This window comes from Lagenorhynchus albirostris, chromosome 3, assembly GCF_949774975.1.
Source record: "Lagenorhynchus albirostris chromosome 3, mLagAlb1.1, whole genome shotgun sequence".
NCBI lineage: Eukaryota > Metazoa > Chordata > Mammalia > Artiodactyla > Delphinidae > Lagenorhynchus > Lagenorhynchus albirostris.
This window is the reverse complement of record NC_083097.1, coordinates 124979944-125005842: the sequence shown is the minus strand read 5'-3', so window position 1 is coordinate 125005842 and position 25899 is coordinate 124979944. Positions and strand designations below refer to the sequence as shown.

At 44.7% G+C, this 25899-nt stretch overlaps 1 protein-coding gene across 5 annotated transcripts in view; it reads right to left on the bottom strand.

Annotated features, from left to right (window-relative positions):
- Positions 1-25899, bottom strand: part of ABLIM3 (actin binding LIM protein family member 3) — a 179141-nt gene that overhangs the window by 139844 nt on the left and 13398 nt on the right. The window contains exons 1-2 of one of the 5 annotated variants that reach the window (XM_060143941.1): positions 4966-5164; positions 4488-4583 (exon numbers count right to left, since the gene is read on the bottom strand). In XM_060143941.1, the coding sequence (XP_059999924.1) occupies positions 4488-4500 (13 nt within the window). In that variant the 5' untranslated portion in view covers positions 4501-4583; positions 4966-5164. Of the gene's footprint in view, positions 1-4487; positions 4584-4965; positions 5165-25899 lie in introns of those variants that run through there. The other 4 variants (XM_060143937.1, XM_060143939.1, XM_060143940.1 and 1 more) reach the window with 4 other exon arrangements.

The following is a 25899-nucleotide window of genomic DNA, read 5'->3' as shown; positions in this document are numbered from 1 at the left end:
ACAGGCTTCAGGAGCTCTGGGAGTTCCAACACAAGCAAAGCACAGCATTTTACGACACACAGAATTGACTCTGGTGCTCAGGGCCTCTGATGCTCTGGGGTCAACTCGGTCTCCCCTGGCTTTGATTCCCAGGTCTTGGGAACTCCTGGGGCCAACAGGGAATGGGAGACACTGACAGGGAATAACCAAAGACTTACTGTTGCCTAAGAAAATGCACATTAGGTGGTGAGGCCCTCATGGCTCTGGGGATTATGTGAGAGCAAGGGGTCTGGGGTCAGCTCTTTTCTTGCTCTGTAGGTTCCGGAAAATGAGACCCAGGGGTGAGTGTGTGATGACACAGACAAAGCTCTGAAGGAACAGGGCCAAGGTGCACAGAGGAGAACGTCATCAGGGACTGTTAGCTGGACTGGGGCTGGGAAGGTAAGGAGGGGCCATCCTGGGTGAACAGGGGTGGCGGGCAGAGGGACTGGTGCTGGTGGCAGGGAACTTTCCAGGAGGGAATTGAAGGAGGCAAACATGACAGGAACATGGAGACTGTAGAGGCACATGTGGATGAGGTTGGGCTGTGAGCAAGGCTGGGCCACAGGGGACCCTCCAGGCCTTGCTGAGGGGTTTCCTCTTGCATCTTAAGAGCAATGGGATCTGCATTTTAAGCGAAGTGTGATGCGGAGGGTGGATGAGGAGACTGAAGGGGGCTGGAGTAGGTGAAGGGAGACCAGTTAGGAGGCTGCCTCAGCAGGTTGGAGTCAAATAACAGATCCCTGGAATTAGGTTGGGTGTGCAGGGGGAAGGAAAGGTTGGACAGTAGACACACCCCACAGAGGCCAAGGTACAAATGATGACTCTGTTTTCCCAGAAGCCCTTGGCCCAGGGGAGGTACCATCTCAGTACTAGCCCTGGGTGGCCTGCTCATGACTTTGGTGTCTTGTTCTCTCTGCAAGGAGCCCTCCTCCCCTTTTCCTTACTGGCTCAGAAGGCTGGAGCCCACCTGTTGCATTCTGCCAGGTCTGGACCACCATCCCACTCTACATCTCCAAAATTACCCATTTCTCTCACAGCCCTGCTTTGTGGTGTGCTAAAGCTCAGCTAGAATTCAGAAGAAAGAATTCTGATGAAACTAAAACGTACTCTGAGGAGTCACTGACTTGGCACTCCCCTGTTTTTGCCATCTGAGACGTGTTTCTTATTAATAAAAAAAAAACATTTACAGGGGCTTCCCTGGTGGCGCAGTGGTTAAGAATCTGCCTGCCAATGCAAGGGACACAGGTTCGAGCCCTGGTCCGGGAAGATCCCACATGCCACGGAGCAACTAAGCCCGTGTGCCACAACTACTGAGCCTGTGCTCTAGAGCCCGCGAGCCACAACTACTGAAGCCCACGAGCCACAACTACTGAAAGCCCGCGCACCTAGAGCCCATGCTTTGCAACAAGAGAAGCCACTGCAATGAGAGGCCCGTGCACCACAACGAGGAGGGGCCCCCACTCGCCACAACTAGAGAGAGCCCGTGCACAGCAGTGAAGACCCAGCGCAGCCAAAAATAACAAATAAATAAATAATAAATTAAAAAAAAATTTACATATACTTACAAAGCAATCTCTCACAATCCTGTTTAATCCTCAAGATCACACTCCCACATTCCTTTCAATTTATGACAAAGATGTGACATCGGAGAGGTTGAATGACCTGCTTGCTAATTTCATAAAGTCAACAATGACAAGAACCACAATGACTACTGCAGTGACAATGACAGCCTGGCCACCATCACTGACATGATGCCAGCTATGTCCCGGTTACCACTCTCTGAACTTTACACGACACATGAACAATTATCTCCATTCCACTCTGAGGTAGGTCCCATCATTCCCATTTTGCAGATGACACAACCATGCTGAGGAACACACAGTTAATAAGTGAAAACAGGAGAACTAGAACCTGGGCCCACCTGATTGCAGCACCCACCTGATTGCAGGGCCCGAGCTATATCAACTCTTATGAGCTGTAAGACTGTAGCCGGGGCTCCTCTTCTCCAGATGAAGGGATTAGCAATGTAATAATAAGCGCATGCTTTGCCCCCACCTCAATGGTGACATCTGAACTGTTGGTTAGGCACGGCACACACTGTCGAAAATGCTATGCGTCCAAGTACGTTTCAAAATCCAACAATCACCTGCACTACTTGAAGAAGTTATTGAACATTAGCTAAAAGGTTTCACCTGTAAAACTGGAGCAATAATGCCCATCTCACAGGTTGGATGTGAGAGCCTGGGTAGATGGTGCAGGTGAAATGCATAGCCCAGTGGCTGGTAAAGAGTGAGGACTCAGTAAGTGGAAGTGAAAGAAAAACCGAGGAACAGTTTCTCTTAGGTTCAATTTCAGGCATGATGAGGACTGAGTTAAGAATTTCACATCCTAAAGGGGAGAGCATTTTTGCTTACATCAGGTCACTCCAAGGACCTCATGCCAACGTTCTGTCCCTGTGACCTTATGACCCTGTCACTCCTTCACTCCTGCAATGTCTGATTTCTACCCTCTCCTTTTGCAGACTCCCAGGGTGGGGAGGAACCTCAATGATGATGAAGCCCAGCCTCTAAGCCTGAGCGTGAGTTTCTCCAGTGTGCCCCCAGGCAGCCCTTTAGAGAAGCACTTCCTCTTAGGGAACCTCAGGGGCCCCCAAGACTGTCCAAGTCACTCTGTTTATTTTCCACCACTCCCAGAAAATAAACACACTCTCCCCACTTAGAAAAAGTATATGAGGCTGGAATGGCATTTTTGTTAGTCCTCTTCTTCTGCAGTATTCAATTCTATTGGTTGTTATTTGAAAATTTAAAAGAAGTAAAATCTGTTTCCTTCTTTCAGGAATACTCAGTGTTGCTAATGGGATGAGAGTTCCTTATGATTCCAAAGAGAGAAAAGGGCAGGGTCTGTTGCTTGGTACCTTATTTCTTAGTTCCTTGAAAAATAAATGAGCCACCTTTCTCTTCTGTCGTTTAGTGAGAAAGGACTCCCATAAAAAATTTTTTCCCCTAGAGACAGTGAGAAGCGACAGGCAGTTCACATCCTTACTTGTCTGAGAGCACACAGATGCAAATATGTGGCCCATTAGATGATCAGTTCTACCTAATTTTTGCTCTTTTCCTGAGCCTGGTGTGAAGCCGCGGCCCTGTTCCAGATTGTCAAAATCAAGAGGCAAAATTCTTGGGCTGTAAGAGGCAGAGGGAGTCCAGCTACACTCGCTTGCTTAGCATAGCTATGTAATACACAAAGGAAGACAGCAGAGAGATGAGTCATACAAATACATAGTAAATAAATATATTTCATTTCCATCTCCCTGGCTTTCGCTTTGTTTTCCCCCCTTCCATGCCATAAGCCTTAAAATGGAGGGAGGGTGAGGAAACTGGGTTTGGTCTGGGCACAGCCTCAGAAGGTATTGATTTCTATGGCCTTGCTTCTCAGCTCTAGCTTTTTTAGAAGAAACTTGCAGATTCTTAGATTAGAAGGACCTCTAATTCAACCCTTCGCATTTCACAGATGAGCAATTTGGGATCCAGAGAGGAGATGGCAAAGTCATAGACCCAGGGAAGTGAATGTTCCTAGGGGTTCTCTGGTTTAACAACCCCGCCTGCTGCTAAATAACCCAGACAAGCAAAGCTGGCCGGGAGGCAGGAGGGGGGACTTGAACCCCGACCTCCTTCCAGGTGGCACCCATGCCACCCGCCCCAGCAGGTGCCCATGGTCAAAGGTACTATATTGAGGAGAAAGGGATTGGGCCTCGTATTTCTTACTGCATTTCTCAGCAGCTGAGGCTCAGCCCAGCAGCAAAATGTCTGGTGCTGGCTCTGCAGAGCAGTTGCTGCTTCTGGGATGTTAAGAGACCTTGGCCGAAGGGCTTGTCTCTTTTCTCTCATTCTCATGATGGCTAAAGAGCCTGCAGGTGTGTGAAAAAATCAGCCCTGTGCCCCTGGGGCTGCCTGCACACAAGAGCAGGATATTTCACAATCTCCAGACCCAAAGGTGGCTTCCTGATGATTTGTTTATCAAACTGCTCATTCCTATCCCACGGCCTGCCCACATCCACTCACCCACCCACCAGCCCGAGGCCAGCCTCCCTGCTCCTCCCGGCTCCAGGACAAGCAGGGCCTTCCTTGGCTTTCCAGCTGTGAGCCCAGAGGTCTCCTCAGAGCCCCCCGAGTCAGACAATGGCCACACTACTGCTTCCGAGGCCTTGCCAGGCATTGCTAGAAGGAGACAAGCAGCCTTCCCCACACAGACAAGTGGCGCTGCCAATAAAACATGAGCACATCATCATGAAAAGCCGGAGCCACATCCCTGTGCCCAGGAGGGAGCCCAGAAAGGACCAAAGAGGAGTCTGGGGGCCATGTGTCCCCCCGTGCCAGGCTTCTTCCTCCTTCCAGGCAGCCCCAGCGCCGGCTCCTGCACCTCCCGCCCCCACCCTGTTCCCATGGCAAAGAAGAGGAGGACCCACTTACTGCTCGTGTTCATGGTGATGCCTTTGCACTGGGTCTTTCAATACAGAGACTCCAGATGCTTTTTAAATCTTGCGATCTTCCGACCTCACTCATCACCTGGGGGTGAAAAGGGCAGTCCAGTGTCAGCTCTGTATCCTCAGGTGCTCTCTTTCTGCTGTCCCCCTCTGAGTCTGGGCTGTAGCCCCTGGCCTTGAAGACGAGGGGGCTAATAGGCGCAGGTGAGAGCAGCAAAGAGGAGGAGGCAGAGAGGACGCGGGAGCCGGGTCCGTCCGCTCCTGGGACCCGACTGCCGGGCAGAAACAGGGCTGGCAGCGCCTGCTCGCGCGCACCCCGACTATTGCAGCCCAGCGGCTCGGGAGCCCAAAGGGGGTGTGGACCACAGGGAGGCAGGGCGGGGGCAGCGCGCGGGGCGCCGGGCTCCGCTGGACAGGGCGTCCCCACCCGGGCGCCGCGGGCAGCGACCCGCCCCAGGACCCACCTCTCGGCCAGCGTCGGGAGCCAGAGGCCCCTGCCCGGGCCCCTGCGACCGGTTCATGAATCCTGGTCCTCGTCTGGGGTCTCGAATTCCAAGGCGAGCAAAGCGAAATAGGAGAGCTCGACATCCATGATGCCGGCTCTCGGGGTGGCTGCGCAGGGGGCGCGGTCGCTCGCTGCTGCCACCTGCTGGACGCGTCGGCGCGTGTCCAGGCCCCGCCCCGCCCGGGCTTCTCCCTGGGTGCTGGGCTGTGAAGGGGGACGGATGAGACCCTGTGTCCTGCGGCCAACAAGGGGGTGCTTGAGCGCTGTTTCCCTTCCTTGATTCTGGGGTCTAAGGACTAGACCATGATAGGAAAATAGACCCTTCATGGGGAGAGTCTGTGAAGAAAGGATTGGCTTTGCAGGAAGACAGTGTTCACTTCCAACTCTGCTTCTCACCAGCTGGGTGTAGTCTGGTCTTGAGCAGGTGACTGCTGTCTCTGCCTCTTCGTCCCCAAGTGTAGAAGGTGGCGACTGGACACGTGGATAAGAGATTAGGGGTTCCTCCAGTCTGCTAACTTCTGTCCCTACCTCCCCCTTCATACCCCTTATCACTGACCCATTTGTTACAATATTTTTAATCATCCCTCTTCTCCATGAGAATATTAGCTCCATCAAAGTATGGGTCTTGTCAGTTGGCATCACTGCCAGGCCCTCAATACCTAGAAGAGCACCTGGCACATAGTGGGTATCAATAAATATTTGTTGACAGAACGCCCCAGGTCTCTCCTGGATCTAATATCGTGCAGCCCTCAAGAGTAGAAGCTCCAGGAATGCCCGCCTTGAAACTCCCTGTCTGAGGCAAACAGCAGGTGAGTACCCTCATGACTCAACCTCACTGGTTCATCCAGTTTTGTATGGCCAAAAGTTTTCTTTTTCCTGGAATCAGTTTTTGTAGGTGTGTATTAAAGAGACCTAAATTCTGATTCTCTTGGTCATGGTGAATTCAGTGAGGTGAGATTTTTTACATTCCCCTGACTACTTGCCCTGTCACCTTCTGAACATAGTTCGTCATCACAGAACCATGATTTTGGAGTGTAGAAGAACAAGACTGAAAGGACACATAATCCCTGTCTATACCATGTCTCTGGTTAGAGCACAGGTAGAATAAAAAAGCTGTGAACACTCACACCCCCAATTTGTAGACAAGGAAACAGTGGGCCAGAGAGGCTGAGCCACCTGCCCTCAGACACACAACATGTGGTGGCAGAACTGGACTAGAGCTTCTCGTTTCTAGGTTGGTCCCTTGTGAGAGTGAGTCACTGCATCAGAGTCTGTGAGGCCAGGGTAAGGGTAGGTGGCCACCCTCTTAAAACTGGGGAAAGAACATCTTTTAGGTAAATACAATGTTTCTACCTTACACAGGGTGAAAAACTTTGATATGGCTCAGGACTCCAAGATGTGACAGCCATTAAAGGATCTTTAGATAAATTGAAGGGTAATGGTTGAAACACGTTTTGATAGCTTATTAGGAGTTGTTGCCAATGGAGGGGGAACCTCCTCACAATTTTGTTTGTATAATAATCACCTGAGAGATCTGCAAAAATGGCTCCTGGTTCCCTTGCTCTGCATTTGAAACAAGCATCCCAGGTGATTCACCACTCTTTGCTACTGAAAAGGCCTAGAATAACTTTGAAAACATAGTAGTGCTTAATACATACTTAAATGATTCCCAAAGATCTCTTTAGAGACCCCCTACATTTTCAGATTGAGATTCTTTATTCAATTCCCAAGTTACATGTAACTTGCTAGGTTCTAATTTTTTTTCCCCCTGGGAGAAAGTTCAGGTAAATTTAATATGTAAAATTAAGACTTTTCAGTGAACATATTTAGTTATCACCCAAAACCTCAATGTTCAGAACTTTTCAGATTTCAGGTTTATGTAGTCAAATAAAAGCATATCATTCATTCAGCAGTCATTTATTGTGTGTCTACTCGGTGCTAGGCCCTGTGCTGACAGCTGGGGATACAAGAAGACAGACAAGGACCCTGGCCTCCTGGAGCATAAATCTTTGGGGAGGAGTGAGGATAGACGGTAACTAACTAAGCCAAGTGTGAATTAGGTAAAGAAGATGGTGGCTTGGTTAAGAGCTCAGGAGCAGTTTCCAGCCTGGCTGATTTTCAGTCTTAGCTCCATCATTTACTAGCAAGAGACTCAGCCTCTATAAGCCTCAAATTCTTCATCTGTAAAATGGTTATAACATGGTACCTACCTCATGGATTGTTGTGTGTATGATAATATTCAGTGTAATGCTTGGCAAATGAAGACGATGTATGCTAATTATTAATATCATCCCTCATTTATACCTACCCTCAGAGACAGTCCTGTCATTTTCTACTGATGTAGAACTTTTGGGCTTTTCCATAGAGTGGTGGCCATGAAAATATGCCTCAGAACTTTCCAATTACAGGGGGCTTAACTGACCAGTTCTTCTTGTCTAGGGTTCTTTTAATACTACATCCAGCTGGGTGCTGATGAATTCAGCTCTTCGGAGAGACCATTGGTCCAGTCTAAAAGCTCCAATTAGCTTCTGTTGGGGAAACAATCTTATCTTCCCTGCGCAGTTATTAGGATAGGAAGAAAAGGGTTAAAAGAGGCTAAAAAAGCAATACCCGTGAGGATGTCCACAACAATCAGAGGCAGCCGGGAAGGACGCAGGAGGAAGCTGGGGGTGGGATCCTTGGTGGAATCAGCTGTGAAAATCATCAGGAAAGCAGAATCTTGGCTCTGCCCTCACAAGAGAATGGAGCTGAGAACCGCAGAGCAGAGGGTCCCTTTGTTTGGAAGTTTGTTTTGAACTTTACGACTCCAGAATGGAGATAAACAAGTCTCACTCAGGCGAATGCTCCTGGTGTTGGAAAGCCAGGTGGCAAAACCATTGGGAGACAGATAATGGGAAAGAGGAAAACTTGGGGGCTTCACCCAGGCCGCTGCCCCCACTATGCTTCTCTTCTCCTCAAAGAGCCCCCTTCTTTCCTGACTTCCTGTCCCTAACTGAGGTGGTCCCTGGCTCTCCTCTCCACTTTCTGCCCCCTCATTGCTATTATTGCCTAACACGGCCCTAGGCCCCAACTTTTCTTTCCAGTTGCGTTTCTCTTGTTCCCATCCAGCTCCATCCTATACTTCTGTCCTCCACATCAGCCTGCCCCCCTCACCCCACTCCTGTGCTGCTCCTGGCCATTCATGAGTACACTCTCATCCATCCTCATTTGGAATACAAAAATCCTTCTGGCCTATGAGAGGTGGGAACAGTGGGCAGAGACAGATACTTGTGATTTGACAGTTTCTACTTGCCATCCCTAGACTATTTGAATATCCCTCCAAGAGGGAGTACTATACTTATTTTTATTTGAAAAATAATATGTAGTTTTTAATGACATGAGACAGATCTACATGCAGTAGTGAGGGAAGATTTTCACTGTATATGATTAAGTAAGAAAAGAAAATTGCAGAAAAATATATACAGTATGTCCTTCTTTAGGATAATGTATATATGTGGGTATATTGTATTATATATAATACATATATAATACAGAGAACATACAGCATATACAAAATATATCACGTAAAATAGTTAAACCATTTTTTCCACAAATGGGATCCTATATAGGTGCTACGTATACATAGGTCTATAATGCATAGAGAAAGACCTGGAAGGGCACACTCCTAATTACCAGGCCCTCGGTTCAGGTGAGATTTTGGATTATGTAGGTTTAACAAAATCATTTGGACACATGTAAGACGAGAGATTTTGGCAGTAATTTATGTAAAGAACTAAGGTATGCCTTCCTTTTTTAGTTCATTCATTCATTTGTTCATTTATTCAACAACTTCTGATTGAGTGTTTCTTCCATGCCAAGCACTGTGTGGCCAGGAACAGTGGGGAGGACACAATACATAAACACACAGACTTATTATTGCAATCTGCAAAGTAAGAGAAGAGGGGGCAATCATGGACACTAAGGGATGGGTGTCTCCCTAACAGGTGACATTTGAGCTGAGGCTAAAGAGGAAGGAACCACCACCATGATTTGGTGTAGGGCTGGGGGAAGGAGAGGGTGCAGAATTAAGCGGCAAAAGAAAATCACAGGTCCGTGGGGGAGGCAGGACAGGACACAAGTGATGGGTCTCAAGGCTTCTTTGTGGAAGAGCTGAGTGGAATGCAAATAGTCAAGACCACGTTCAGGATTAATGGACCTGGAACGGAAGTGGCTCCACTGGGCTGGGAGGTTGGAGGGCCTGGTTACAGTCCTGATGCAGCAGGATGTGAATTAGCCTGGAGGCGGTGGAATAAAATGGTGTGAATTAGAGTCCTGACTCTGCTCTTCACAGCTGTGTGACCTTAGGGAAGTGACTTAACCTCTCTAGGTCATAGCTTCTTAGCATGTAAAGCTGAGATTATAGCAATACCTCCCTCACTGAGAGCATCAACAGCAATGACAGATATAACGACTTAGCACCATGTCAGGCATCCAGTACATGCTCATACACCTGGCTCTTATTTGCTTTGGAACAACCAGACTGACTGGTAAGGTGACACTCTCTGGGCCAGAGTTTCTACATTTACAAATGGAAGACTGGACCACATGAGTTCTGAGGTTCCTTTCACTCTAATGCTATTGGTTCTAAGCATTTGAGTGTCCTGTGGTTGGAGTTTGGCAGAAGGTCTGACCATGTTCTAGGCTGGTGCAGGGACCCTTGATCCCCCAGGTTTGTGATGAGACCCAGGTCTGTGTGAAGAGTCATCCTCCCCCCAGGAGAGGTGTGGTAATTCCTAACCCCATGTCTGCACCTCTTTTCTTCCTGGGGAAGCTCCCAAAACTAAGTGGAATTGGCAGGACACAGGCCTGTTTTTCTGGTTGAGACAGCTTTGTGATGGGGGCCATGCTTTTCCTCTTGTTCCTCATATTGTTTTGTGGAGAAATGTTAAAAAAAAAAATCAAAGGGGTTCCTGAGGTCTTCGGGAAGCTTCGGGGGGGGGGAACAAAGGAACTGGCTTTGAGATCAGAGTGTCGGGGGCTGCAGCGCTGGCTGCGGGGGGCTCCGGGCAGACGGTCCCACTGCAGGGTTCTGCTGAGGACTCAAGCTCACATCCGACCGCAGCTTGAACCTCCTTCCTGACAGCCACCCTGCCGGCAGAAGCAAGGAGCTGGGGTGGAGCCAGCTCCGGATGGGAATCTGGGAGACATGAGAGCTGGACTCAGGCCTGCCGTTCCCTTGGCCAGCCTTCTCTGGGCTCAGTTTCCGTGTTGGTACAACCTAAAAGAGACCTCAGTGAACCTATCCTACTCTTCCACTTTACGGATTAAGAGATTGTCTTACCCAATTATTATTCACCAATAATTTCTCTTCTGCCTACGGTTCTGCTGGTAGTGCCCTCTTCTGCTGTGCTTCCCTTAGATAAAGTCAGTCATTTCCTTAAGATTCCCTCAAGTCTCATCTTCTCCTGGAAGTCACCCTCTGGGCTCAGATCAGTCATTAAGGGGGCCCCCTTATCTTAGACCCTCCCTCCCTTTGGCTCCCAGCACAGAGGGATTCCTTGGCCTTTCAGTGAGTTTGTCCATCTTGGAAACTGCACACATGCTGTTTGTTCCCTATACCTGGTTTGCTTTTCTCCCGTTTCTTTGCAAAGCTAGAATCTCCTCATCCCCTAGGTCTTAGCTTAATTGCCACTTCCCTAGAGAGGCCTTCCGTGACCAGCTAGCTAAAGTATCCCAGAAAGTATCTTTAATTAATGGGTGGAGTAAAAGCCTCTCAGACAACATGGACTTATTCACCCCTTCTTAGAGCTCAGTTACATTAGCTCCCATGTCCTCTTCCCCCAAATTTGGTTCTCTTCTCTCTTTATTCACTTGGCTCTTTAAGAGCTAAATTCCATTTAAAAAAAAAAAGAATGTCTATATGTGTATAACTGAGACACTTTGCTGTACAGCAGAGATTGGCACTACATAGTAAATCAACTATACTTCAATTTAAAAAAATAATTTTTTTTTTAAAAAAGAACTGAATTCTATCTCTGAATATGGTCTTCCACTAAACCCTTTAGAAACTGCTGAGGATGCATGCCTTTCCCAGAATTAAGGATTACAAATGGGTCTTCACAGCTACACAGCTGGGAAGAACAATGCTACCCTGTGCACAAGAAAAGGACTGGGAATCAGAAGACCTGGGTTCCAGGTTTGCTCTCACGTCCTAGCTATGTGACCTTGGGCAACTAATTAATTCTTGTTGTCTCAGCCTCCTCAGCTATAATGAATAACAGCGTCCATTGAACATTATTATATGTATTATAATTCTCCCTTTCCTGTGTGTATCTCAAAGTTGTTCCAGGAATGAAATGAGAAACTGTGTGCTTTGCAAATTAAAGTGTATGCAGAGTAAGTAGTGATTATTTTTCCCTCATCTCATTATAACTTAGCGATTCGAGCTCAGTTATTTACTCAGAATTTGCAAAAGGTGACATCATATCCCTTGATATCCAGGAAGGCCACGGAAAAGGGCAAGCAGAACTCAGCAGTATGTGTGCACTAGACGTTTCCCCAGGAACACCATTAGAGTGCATGCCACTGCCTGGAGTGATACATTGCAATCCATGGGCCTCCTACAACACCTTATAACCTCTGAAAGGGAATCAAACTTCTACTTGTGAGAGAAACCTACAGGTTCACTACCTGGGATCATCAAGGTTTAGATCGCTATTACTGTGAGAGCTCTTAGTATTCATCAAAAATAAGTTCCTCCTCCTGTGGAGTCCCAAAGGCGGTGGGAATTGGCTAACGTCATGCAGTGAACTAACGGTGAGGAAAGGTCTCCGGGGTCTAGTTGACCACTAGGTTGCTAGAAATTCTCATGACTGATTTTCTTCCATTTGGGAATTGCATCTAAGAGTAAAGTCCTCCTTCTGTCATAGAGGAATGCCCACAAAGGGGACAGAAAGGAAATCCCATTGCAGCATTATTTCATTTGTAATACAAAGAGAACGGGAAACAGTTTAAATGACAATCCATAGGGAGGTTGTGGCATATCATACCAAGGAATATTACACAGCAATTAGCAAAAATGAGGTGGGTGTTTATATAACCTGAATAGCTATTCAAGACCTATTTTCTGGTGGGGGGCAAAAACAAATTGCAGAGCCACTACATACAGTATGCTACAATTTATTAAGATGAACCCATAAAAATCCCACTATCTTTTTCCAGGAGTAAACACATATGCATTTTAAGGCATAAGAAATGGTCTGGAAGGCTTCCCACTTAACTGATAATAACAGTATTCAGCTCTAGGTGAGACAGAGGTGCAGGGCTGACAAGATGACCAGGATTGGAGTAGAGGAGTTTAGGGGACATGAGCCTTAGGGACCATGTTTTATTTTATTTCATTTCTTTCTTTTTTTTCTTTTTAAAGAAACGTATTCACGAGTTCCTGTATGATTAAAAATTAATAATAATGATTAAAAAAATTATCTTCAGGGTCTATTGAGCCCTTCCTCTGGGTTGGCAGGGCTGATTCATGATTGACTGACGTTGTATGGGTCATGGTGACTAATGGGAAGGGAGGGTCCACTTTCCATCGCCATGCTGTCTGGTCACTCTGCGCCTGGGGGCTCCCTTGGCCTTTGGAGGCCTGTTCCATGCCAGGTCCTGAGAGTGAGCATAGCGTGGCCAGAGTCCAGTGCCGCAGGGTCCTCCTGTAACTGGCCTGGTGACTCAACATGATGGGAAAGTCTGCCCATCACAGAACTATAAAAACCGTGAGCCTGGAGGCTCCAGTTCAAATCTCAGCCCTGCTTCCATATTCCAGGGGGATGTCGGGCCAGTACCTGCAGTCCCAGCAGGCTGCCTTGCCCAGGCTCTGACCTTCTCTCCTGGCATCTCCCCCTCACTCACCCTGTTCTACCCACACAGGCTTCCTGTCTGTGCACCCTGCCTCCCACCCTTGCCCTGAGCGTTCATGCTGCTGTTCCTTCTGATCTGAACTTCTTCCCTCCAATGTCCATGTGACTGGACATTCTTGTGCAGTCCGGACTTATCTCTAGTGAAAGTTTCCTCCTCGAGAGGCTTTCCAAGTCATCCTTCCCTGGCAGTCCCTCTCTGTCACAGTGTGCTGTTTTATTTTCCCCAGAGAATGGACACCACTGGAAGTTATGTTGTTCAATTTGTTTGTGCACTTTTACCCACTGTGTCGTCCACTGGAAGCTAGGGGCATTAGGAGCAGGCACCTGTCCTGTCCTCCTCTGGAGCTCATGTACCAAGAATAGTGTCTGGCACATAGTAAGTGCTCAGTAAAGATTATGGGAACGTGCAACCTTTACAAGCCCAGTGAGAAGAGTGCACTTGGAGAAGAAGGACCCAAGTTTCCTTCCAGTCCCCTCCAGTCTGGAGTTGAATCCCTGAGTCAGGCCGGATTGGACAAAGGGACAAGCCCCATGGCTCCTCTTCCCAAGTTGGCCACCACAAGGCTGAAGGTGTGGGGCTTGTGACTTAATGCCCAGATGCTTTAATTTGCTCATCTGGAAGATGAAGGGATTGGACTAGATGCTTCTTTTCAGCTCCAAGCTTTTACTATGCTACAAAATATAAATGGTTTGGGTCCATGTGCTCAAATCAAGATATATACTTGAATACACTGTCTTTAATATGCCCTTAATATCAATTTAGTGTTGTTTTTTTCCCCCATTTTCCTCTTTCTCATAAAAAATGGAATGCAGAGTGTGTGGCAGCATGGTCTCTAGTGCACTGTAATACGGAGCCCTTTATGCAAAATTCATTATTGAATCAAAGGCTGCAGTTTTCTCTCCTCATTTGTTTCTTTGCTCTCCAAACAATTTTCAGCGTTGACATCTTTATTAGTGTCCTTTGGCCTTTTAGCAGAATGAAAATTCTGTGTATCTAGTCATTGGGGCCGTATTTTGAATATGACTAAGTGGCTATACAGAAGAATATGGAATTTTTGTTCCAAAACCCCTCGTTCAGGTACATGGAGTGGGGAGTAAGAAGGGTGAGTCCCTGAATTCCCATGCAGCAGAAAGGAGCTGAGTCAGCTTGGTCTCTGGGGCCAGATCCTGACTTCAGTACTGTGTCTTTACTTCTCATTGGAGAGGTAACTGAGCAAGGTGCCCTTGATTTGGAGGCTGGAGGCCAAAAGCATTATAAAGCTTCCTTTTACTGAGAGACTGCTGTGTGCCAAGCACTGGGCTAAGGGCTTTGCAGACATTATCTCACTTAACTTAAATTTTTCCAAGCGCCCTATGAGGTAGGAATTGTTATTACCCCATTTTTCAGATGGAGAGTTTGAGACTTAGGGTCAATCAAGTGTCTAAGCTCATGTAGGAGTGGAGCTCAGATTGAAACCCAGGCTGTCTGATGCTAGAACCTACAGTCTTTCCCCCTACCGATACTTGTACATGTGTAGTACAGGATTTAATGCATATCATGCAGTGAGGTCTGGCTCTGCTAGGACAAGGTGCAGTTAATAAAAATAATCCCTAACATTCAAGTTTCTAATTAAGATTTTAAAAGTAGCAGTGATTTCAAAAAATGATTATGTTTATAACAAAGATACCATTCATTCCTTCTATAAACACACAAGCACTTGCTATGTGCCAGGAGAATATGTATACTTTGCTGCCCCAAATAGAGACAGTCCCTGCCCTCATGGGGCTTATAGTCATTTGACACCTGAGGAAGTGAAAGTTGAGACATTTTGCACAACATGTCCATTTTCATCCACCTTGTCAGTGACAGAACTGGCATTCAAACCCAACCATGGGACCCCTTAGCTACTAAATTTCTTGCTCAAAAGAAAGCAAGAACTCTAAGGTGTCCAATTTGAATAACTGCCTATAATCTCTTTCCCCTGATCTGTGGAAATATTCGAATAATTATTCGATAAGTTGCCAAAGATATGGATCAGTATGAGTGGATGGAATAGGGAAGGGTTTCTTCACAGTGGCACCACTGATATTTTGGGCTGGATAATTCTTTTCTATGGGGGCTGTCCTGTGCATTGCAGGATGTGTAGCAGCATCTCTGGCCTCTACCCACTGGAAGGCAGTGGCCAGCTGTGACAACCAAAGATGTCTCCCAATATTATCAAATGTCCCCCTGAAGGCAAAACGGCCCCTGGTTGAGAAATACTGGAATTAGGTAATGAAAAATAAAGCACTCACCAAAACACCCTCCGTTGCTTCACGCCAATGTAGTGTTACATATATGGGATGCACATCATATCAGAGGTTAGGACCCCAAATCTCATTTAGTTAAAATAATTCTCGGAATGACTTAGAAGCCTGGGGTTGTGGTACGACCATAGTTTGCTCAGGTGTGATTATTTTTTCTGCAGCTCAAATGCCCTGCCTGTGCTACTCCCCTGCTGGTTAAGTCTTTAATTCTGGCGTGGATCAGAAGATTAAGAAAGGAGAGCTAGTCATTGAAAGATCCCTGAAGTCTATACTCTGTCCCCCATCCCTGTGAAAGGAACCCCTGGGACAGTATTTGCCAAAATTTCAGCTAATCAAAATCGTCTAGGAGACCCCAATAAAGATGTTAAAAATATATATATATTATGTAATCCAAAAAAAAAAAATCGTCTAGGAGGTATATAAAAAATTTCCATTGACCTTCTCTCCAGAGATTTTGATCGCCTGTTGTGCTGTAACCCTTTAAGGAGACACCTCGTGCTTCCTTTCCAAGGTCACCTCTGCCACCCCATACTTAGTTATGAATTTCTCCTCCTCTTCTAGTCTCCAACCACCCTCTTCTTTTGTTTATTTACATATTTACAATGACACATTCACAAGTAAATTATAGGTGCTAAAAACCTCAAATAACACAGAGTTCTTTAAAAAAAAAAGAGTACGGTTATCCCTTCTCCTACCCCCACCCCCTCACCGGGCTACAGGAGACCAGGATGTTGTCTGCCCTGCTCACTGCTGATCCCTCATCCAGCGCAGTGAGGGGCACAGGGAGGGCACTCGATGCGCATCTGTGGAACGAATGAACAAATGTCCATCATCAGGCAATGTGAGCCCTTTCCTATACAGCCGAAGTCACATATACAGTGTGCTTCTGTACATAAATGGGACCACACCGTATGTGCTATATACAGGTTTCTTCAGTCTTTGCCTCAGAGTATGTCTTAGAGGTCTTCCCTTGACTCTCTATCTAGACCTGCTTCATGCTTTTTCACTGCTGACTAAATGCACCATCATATTTGCCCACCTCCACACTGATGGGCATTTAGGTTCCTTCCATTTCTCACTATTTCCAGCCACGCTGCTGCACAGGCTGTGGGTGCCCAGGTGCCCAGGAAAGACACCTGAGGTGGACTCGCTGGATGGAAGGGCTCCCCCTTGCTCTCCCATTCCCTGAAAACCTGACTTCCTCTTCAAGATAAGCTGGACTGAGGAGAAATTCTCTTCCCTGGGAGGGGTGGGGAGTGTCAGACCCTGGGCTTGTACTTGGCAAACATACACACACACCCCATCCTATCCCAGTCTGCTCACTAGGGAACCTACTTTTAAAACATGAACTGATTAATTTGTCATGTTTTGTGGAAGCACGCTGAACTGAGAGTCCTGAGGTTTGAGGTCTGAGGGAGGCTTTGCCACAAAATTGCCTAAAAGTGTTGAACGAATGACTTAGTCTTTATGGGGCTCGGTTTCTTTTTTGCGGTACGCGGGCCTCTTACCGTTGTGGCCTCTCCCGTTGCGGAGCTCTGGACGCGCAGGCTCAGTGGCCATGGCTCACGGGCCCAGCCGCTCCGCGGCATGTGGGATCTTCCCAGACCAGGGCACGAACCCGTGTCCCCTGCATTGGCAGGCGGGCTCTCAACCACTGCACCACCAGGGAAGCCCTAGGCTCAGTTTCTTTATCTTTAACTGGGGTTGGGGAGCGGACACGTTACCGTAAGGACACTTTCACGGCTCACCTTCCAGGGTGAGGCGTCAGTTGCCTGCCCTTGACCCCAGGTTGGATGTGGGAGCCAAGAAACAGGAAACTGACGTTTTGGAAAGAGCAGTCAGCAGTCCTGGGTGAGGTCAGAGCTGGCAGCGTGGTGACCTCTGCCCTGGTCAGCAGGTCAGCAGCCAGGCCTCCTCCCTGAGCTGCTGGGCTAGTTCCTCAGCTGACCCCTGGCAAGGGCTCACTTTCACCCCTTGCAGAGGAAAGTCTGGGCGTCACCTCGCCCGTGGTGTGGTGACCTATCTGCACCTGTGACGGCCGCGTGTCTACACCGCACAGACGCAGATGGGTCCTCCTGGCAGAGCTTCGGGCACTGACCAGAGTGATGAGGACCAGGGCCCCGCAGTTCCCCTCCTGGGCTCAAGCCCTGACGCTGCTGTGCCCAGTGAGCGGGTGAGCTGGGGTGAGTCACCCAGACTCTTAGTTTGCTGATCTCTAAACTAAGGATAATGTTAGTATATTTCTTATGGGGCACTGTAAGGATTAAGTGAAGATCCTTTTCTTTTGTTTTTTACTTAATTGATCAAAATGTATTATTATTATTACACATAATATAAAAAGTTTTCATCATGAAAATATAAAATTTTAAATAAAACATTAGTTGTAAAAACCAAAGAATTGGCATCTGGGAGTCTTGATGTGGAAGGCAGAGTAGAAAATAGTTGAGAGATAAGCGGCCGTTGGACTAGGGCTGTAGGTGAGCCTTCAGAAAGGGGCCCTTCTTGCCAGGTGGGTCTTTGCTAAAGCTGGACAAACTTCACTCTGAAAGTTACACAATAGTAGGGATCTTGGTCCATTTCATTTCTTGGTCTATGCCTAGTGGCCAGAAAAGCATCCAGCACAAAGTTGGTGTTCTGTAAATATAGTTACTTTTTCGTTTTTTGTTTTTACTCTCCTTCTATTTTTCTTTCTTTAAATTACATTTTTGCCAGTTTTATTGAGCTACAGGTGACATATAACATTGTATTAGTTTTAGGTGTACAAAATAATGAATTATTTGTATATATTGCAAAATGATCACCGCAATAAGTCTAGTCAACATTCATCACCCCACATAGTTACAAAATATTTTTTCTTGTGATGAGAACTTTTAAGATCTACTCTCTTAGCAACTTTCAAATATACAAAACAGCATTGTTAACTATAGTCACCATGCCATACATTACATCCCCGGACTTATTTATCTTATAACTAGATGCTTGTACTTTATGACCACGTTGACCTATGTTGCCCACCCCATCATCCTCTACCTCTGGCAACCACCAGTCTGTTCTCTGTTTCCATGAGTTCGGCTTTTCTGGATTCCACATATAAGTAAGATCATACAGTGTTTGTCTTTGTCTGACTTATTTCAGTTAGCATAATGCCCTCAAGGTCCATCCATCTCGTCACAAATGAGAGGATTCCCTTCTCGTTCATAGCTGAATAACATTCCATTACATACATCAACATTTTCCATTTATCTGTCAGTGGACATCTAACTTGTTCCCAGGTCTTGGCTATTGTAAACAATGCTATAATCAACATGGGGGTGCAGTTATCTTTTCAAGGAGTGACAATTTACTTCAGATATGTACCCAGAAGTGGAATTGCTGGATGATATGGTAGTTCTATTTTTAATTTTTTCAGGAACCTCCATACTGTTTTCTGCAGTGCCAGCACCAATTTACATTCCCACAAACACTGCACAAGGGTTCCCTTTTCTCTGCATCCATGCCAGAATTTTTTAATCTCTTGTCTTCTTGATGATGGCCACTCTAACAAGTGTGAGGTGATATCTTATTGTGGTTTCAATTTGTATTTCCCTAATGAAGAGTGATGTTAGCATCTTCTCATGTATCTGTTGATCATTTGTATGCCTTCTTTGGAAAAATGTCTATTCAGTTCCTCTGCCCATTTTTAAGTTGAATTCTTTGGGGTTTTTTTTTTTTGCTATTGAGTTGTATGAGTTCTTTATATATTTTGGATATCATCCCCTTATCAGATATATGACTTGCAAATAATTTCTCCCATTCCACAAGTTGCCTTTTCATTTTGTTGATGGTGAAGTTTTGTTTTTTGCATGGAGTACATAATTACTGCTCATTAAGTGTTTTTATTATAATATTCAGAACAGAGCATAGCTCCTAGGCCAAGTAGGTGGTAAATAATTGTTTGGTGAGTATATGACAAATGCATGAATGAACTAGAAGCGAGGAACCACGCTCTAGTTCCATTTCTGCCCTGACTTCCTTGAACAGCAAGGCTACAGCCCCTCCCAACTCTACTGGCCTTCCCCAAACATGCCTCCAGTTTCCTATCGTGGCATTATTACTAGTGGCTTTCCCTCCACTTGGAATGCTTTTCTCATTTATTTCTGCTGTCAAAATTCTATCCTTCAAAAGAGGAGGGAGAGGAAGAAAAAAAAAAATTCTATCCTTCAAGATGCACATTACATGCCATGCCCCTCCCATGAAGCCGTCTTTTTTTCCCATTTGGAAGTGTTTCTTCCACCTCATATTTTCAATATATTCCTCTGTTGATGATTCCCAAATTTACATTTTCAGTTCAGATCTTTCTTATGAACTCCAAACTAGTCTATTCTACTGTCTACTTAGCATCTTCATTTGGACATCTAATAGACTCAAACTTAATATGTCCATCACCCACCCACCCACCCATCCCTCCGTTAAATTAGCTTCACCTGCAGGTTCTCCTATCTCAGTTAAAGACAACTCCATTTTTCTAGGTGCTCAGACCAAAACATTAGTCACTTTTTTTTTAACATCTTTATTGGAGTATAATTGCTTTACAATGGTGTGTTAGTTTCTGCTGTATAAAAAAGTGAATCAGCTATACGTATACATATATCCCCATATTTCCCCCCTCTTGCATCTCCCTCCCACCCTCTCTATCCCATCCCTCTAGGTGGTCACAAAGCACTGAGCTGATCTCCCTGTGCTACGTGGTTGCTTCCCACTAGCTATCTATTTTACATTTGGTAGTGTATATATGTCCATGCCACTCTCTCACTTCATCCCAGCTTACCCTTCCCCCTCCCCGTGTCCTCAAGTCCATTCTCTATGTCTGCGCCTTTATTCCTGTCCTGCCCCTATGTTATTCAGAACATTTTTTTTAATATATATGTGTTAGCATATGGTATTTGTTTTCTTCTTTCTGACTTACTTCACTCAGTATGACAGACTCTAGGTCCATCTACCTCACTACAAATAACTCAATTTCATTTCTTTTTATGGCTGAGTAATATTCCATTGTATAGATGTGCCACATCTTCTTTATCCATTCATCTGTTGATGGACACTTAGGTTGCTTCCATGTCCTGGCTATTGTAAACAGAGCTGCAATGAACATTGTGGTACATGACTCTTTTTGAATTAAGGTTTTCTCAGGCTATATGCCCAGTAGTGGGATTGCTGGGTCGTATGGTAGTTCTATTTTTAGTTTTTTAAGGAACCTCTTTACTGTTCTCCATAGTGGCTGTATCAATTTATATTCCCACCAACAGTGCAAGAGTGCTCCCTTTTCTCCACACCCTATACAGCATTTACTGTTTGTAGATTTTTTGATTGATGGCCATTCTGACTGGTGTGAGGTGATACCTCATTGTAGTTTTGATTTGCATTTCTCTAATGATTAGTGATGTTGAGCATTCTTTCATGTGTTTGCTGTCAATCTGTATATCTTCTTTGGAGAAATATCTATTTAGGTCTTCTGCCCATTTCTGGATTGGGTTGTTTGTTTTTTTGTTATTGAGCTGCATGAGCTGCTTGTATAAAAACATTAGTCACTTTTGATGCTTCTCTTTCTCTTACATCCTACACTTAATCCATATAGAAATCTTTTGTATCTACTTGGATATAAGCACAATCAGAACACTTCTCACCACCTCCACTGCTTACCACTATGGTCCAAGTCAGGGCCAATAGTCTGTACCCCTGTCTTTCTCTCAGCCACAGTTAATTTCTATAGAGCAGCCAGAGTGATTCTTTATAAATTAAAGGTCAAATCATATCAATCTTATGCTAAAAATCCTGCAGGGGCTCCACCTTTCACTTAGAGTAAAAGCTGACATTAAAACCAGAGTCATATCTCTCTGACTTCATTTCCCACTACTCTCTGTCCTGTACATTCTCCTTTTGTCCCTGTAGATTCATTCTCCAGCCTTTTCCACTCTCCTCTCTTTGCCAGGAGACTGGCCACAGGAATCTTCAAACATGCTCCACTGCTTTTGGCTTGGAGTTGATCAGTCAATGGCAGGCACTGGTACAGGATGGGGAAACGGGAACTGAGAGACGTTGGGGTATTTAGTCCTCTGTTTCTTTTCTTGCTAATCCTGGCTGTGGCCATGACTGTGTTGCTTTACCAAAGACCACATCTGCCAGCAGCCCTCTCCTACAGCCAGCCCTCCCAGGTCCAGAAATCCTGCTCTCTGCTGCCCCCTTCTGGCCCAGGAGTGCTAAAGATATCCAGCTACTGCTACCTCCCCAGGCCCTGACCTTGCTGATGTATCTTAACTCTGTGACCAACTTTGTAAACAGCCTTTTTACTTAACACTCTTCAATTACTCCTTTTTAAGGCGCTCTCTGCTTTCTATATAACTTGATCACTTCCTCACCTTGGCTCACTCTGTTCAAGCAATACTTTCCACTCTGGGCTTCCTCTAGCATGCTAGGCACACTCCTGCCTCAGGGTCTTTGCACCGGATCTTCCCTTTGCTGGCATGCTGTTCTCCCGGATATTCATGCATCCCTTCCTCATGTCCTTAAATCTCTCCTCAGTTGTCACCTTCTCAGTGACCACATCTCTCTCTGTCCTAATATTCATAAAAATTGCAGCCCCTCTACCCTGGCAGTTCCAGTCTTTATTTTTTTTTTACTTAAAAAAAAATAGGGGCTTCCTGGTGGCGCAGTGGTTGAGGGTCTGCCTGCCAATGCAGGGGACATGGGTCTGTGCCCCAGTCCAGGAGGATCCCACATGCCGCGGAGCGGCTGGGACCGTGAGCCATGGCCGCTGGGCCTGCGCGTCCGGAGCCTGTGCTCCGCAACGGGAGAGGCCACAGCAGTGAGAGGCCCGCGTACCGCAAAAAAAAAATAGGACGTATCCTCTTATAACTCACTACATTACTTATTTATTTGTGATTTTTCACTATCTTTATCCTCTCACTGGACTATAAGATCCTTGAGGGCAAAGGATTTCATCTGTTCTTTTCACTGATGAATCTCCACTACCTAGAACAATGCCTGGAATAGGGCAGGTGATAAATGCATGTTTGTTGAATGAGTAAAAGTTTCAATATATTCCACTTTGTTCTTATCTCTCAATGGATCCCACCATGTTTTCCCTTGAAATGTATAACCCAAGTGCATAACTCACTACTCCAACTAAACTGTGAACTCTCCAAGGGGAAGAATTAGCATTTACACCTGAGGTTGCAAAGCAGAGGCCCTTGGGCTGGACTTGGCCTGCAGGAAAGTTTGTTTGTACTAAAGTACTGGCCCACACAGTGTTTCAAATATCATTTTGATTTATCTTTCCAACATTAAAAAATGGGGATATTTCACTTAAGATGTAGATTTCTGGTTTCCATGCCAAATCGGGTCTCGTCATATTTCACATTGTGTTTCTTATTTTCTAATCGTGTTTCTTATTTTCTAACACTCAAGCAGGGCTTTCCTCTTTAGACTGGGCATGTCCGCTCCAGTGCATCAGGGCTGTACCTCTTCCTGTTGTTTCCCTGACCCCTATAAAGCTTGTGTCACCCAGCCAACTCCACTAACCTACTCATTTGCTTGGCCCTTGTAGACACAGGAGTTTGCAACCCCTGATGGTGAAACATATCCCAGGGAGACAATAAATGTTTAATGATAATGATGTGATACTGATGATGGAGAAATATGGGTTGAATTTCGACTTCTTTTATTCTTTTTTCTTGTAACTTCTCTTCATCTACTTGTTATATCAATTAGTGTTGATGTTGATGTCTCCAGATATAATTATATCCCCAGATATAATTCTTTTTCTTTTTCAAGTTACATCATTTTACTTTTTGTATTCTCAAATTCTATAATTAGGTACATACATAGTTATGATTATATGACTCCTGAAGAAGACCTGAAGGACACCGAGGGCACTTTCAACCAACTTGACTTAATTAACATGTATAGAACACTTAACAATAGCAAAGTAAACATTCTTTTCAAGTACACATGGAATATTCACCAAGACAAGTCATATTCTAGGCCACAAAATAAATCTCTGCAAATTTATAAGGACCAAAATAATACAAAGCATGACCATAATAGCATTCAACTAGAAATGAATAAGAGAGAGATACAGCCAGAAATCTCTAAATAATTAGAAATAAAAAGATACACTTCTAAATTACCCATGTATCAAAGAAGGAATCATAAAGGAGATCCTAATACTTTGTGAGTTAGACATATGAAAACACAACCTATAAAAATATGTGTGATATAGCTAAAGAAATGCTATAGGAACATGTAGGACGTTAATTACTCATAAAGAAAAGTCTCATTACAATGAGACTTAGCTGCCACCTTAAGAAATTATAAAAAGGAAAGCAAGTTAAATACAAAAGAATCAGAAGATGGAAATAAAGAGCAGAAATCAACAAAATAGAAACCAGAAAAACAGTAGAGAAAAATCAATGAAACTATAATTTATATTTATAAATATCCAGTATGTTCAATTTAAAAAGAGAGAGAGAGAAAGTACAAATTACCAATATCAGAAATTAAAGAGAAGACTTTAGAGATCCTATGGAAATTAAAAGGTTAATGCGGGAATATTATGAATAACTTTATACTAATAAATTTGAGAATATACATGAAATGGAAAAATTGCCTGAAAGACCCAAACTCCCAAAGCTCACTCAAGAAGAAATAGATAGTCCAAACAATGCTATACCTATTAAAAAATTAAATTTGTAGCTAAAAACTTTCCAACAAAGAAAACTCCTAGCCCATATGAGTTCAGTGGTCAATTTTACCAAACACTTAAGGAAAGAATAATACCAATTCTAGAGATGTTTTCCAAAAGTGGAAGAGGATGGAATATTTTCCAATTTATTTTATGAATCCAGTATCAACCTAATACCAAAACCAGACAAAGACATTACATGAAAAGAAATCTACAGCCCAGACATAGATGCAAAAGCCCTTGGCAAAATATTAGCAAATTAAATCCAGCAATATATAAAAAGGATAACACATAATGAACAAGTGGTTTTATCCTTGTAATGCAAGGTTAGCTTGATATTTAAAAATAAATCAAAAAGGAAAGAAAATTAATCAATGTAATCACCGTATCAACAGATAAAAAAAGAAAAATGATTATTTCAATAGATTCAGAAAAAGCATTTTAGCAAAATTCAACATCCATTCATAATAAAATCTCTCAAGAAACTAGAGATAATAGGGAGTTTCTTTAACCTAATAAAGATCAACTATGAAAATGTATAGCTGGGACTTCCTTGGTGGCTCAGTGGTTAAGAATCCACCTGCCAATACAGGGTACATGGGTTTGATCCCTGGTTCGGGAAGATCCCACATGCCATGGAGCAACTAAGCCCGTGCGCCACAACTACTGAGCCTGCGCTCTAGAGCCTGCGAGCCACAACTACTGAGCCCATGTACCGCAACTACTGAAGCCTATGCGTCTAGAGCCCGTGCTCCTCAACAAGAGAAGCTGCCGCAACGAGAAGCCCAAGCACCACAATGAAGAGTAGCCCCCGCTCGCCACAACTAGAGAAAGCCTGCTCTCAGTAACAAAGACCCAACGCAGCCAAAAATAAATAAATAAATTAATTAATTAAAAGGAAAAAAAAAAAGAAAATGTATAGCTAACATCATATTTAGTGTATGAAAGACTGAATGATTATCCCTAAGATCAGGAACAAGGCAAGGATATCCACTCTCACAACTATTCAAAATTGTATAGAAGACAAGAACAAGAAATAAAGGGTATTAAGATTAGAAGGGAAGGAATAAAAATTGTCTTCACTTGCAGATGACATGATTATCTGTGTAGGAAATCCTAAAGACTACAAACGATATGTTACAACAGTACCAAAGACATGAAATACATAGAGGTAAGTCTAACAAAATACATGCAAGATATATATGCTCACATTTACAAAACATTGATGAGAGAAATTGAACTAGACCTACAAAAATGGAGAGACGTACTGCATACATGGATCGGAAGTCAGTGTTGTCAAGATGTCATTTCTCCCCAGATTGATCTATAGGTAAATGCAATCCCAGTCAGAGTATCAGCACCTGGGTGTGAGCTGGTGCGTGCTCTGGACACTCCTGACCACTCCCATGAGGCCAACGCCCAGAGCCTCCTTAACACTGAAGTGGTCTTCCCAGGATATAAACTGGAACAGGCTGCTGCCCTCCTTAATATGCTCCTGAGGCTTCCATGTAGCTGTGAGAATCAAGTTCAGAATCCAAGCAGCCAGAAACACAGGCCCTGTGTTTCATGACCTGGACCAACCTTCTCACAGCATGCATCTGCTTGCTCTCCCTCCAGGAAGACTCCAGGCTTCTATTTTGGGACAGATTGATTTAGAAAACTTTCTGTCACTAAGTGGAAATCTGTGCTCCTGTAACACCCACCCTGGATTAAACTCCCAGAGACCAGAGAAGTACAATCTCTCACTCTCATGAGAGACTTTAAGCACTGAAATGTGACTATTCCCTCTGAGTTTTTTCTCATGTTTGTTAAAGGTCCTCTGTTAATGGAGGTATTCCTTGATGTACTGACTTGCTTTACTATTAGTGGCCATTTTCTCAGGAAGTTCCAGTTGATAAATGTCTATTTTAATATCTGTCACCTAGAGCTGAATGCATGGTCCCATCAGAGGGCTCAGAGTACAGCAGAATTTGCCATTTTGTTATCTTACACA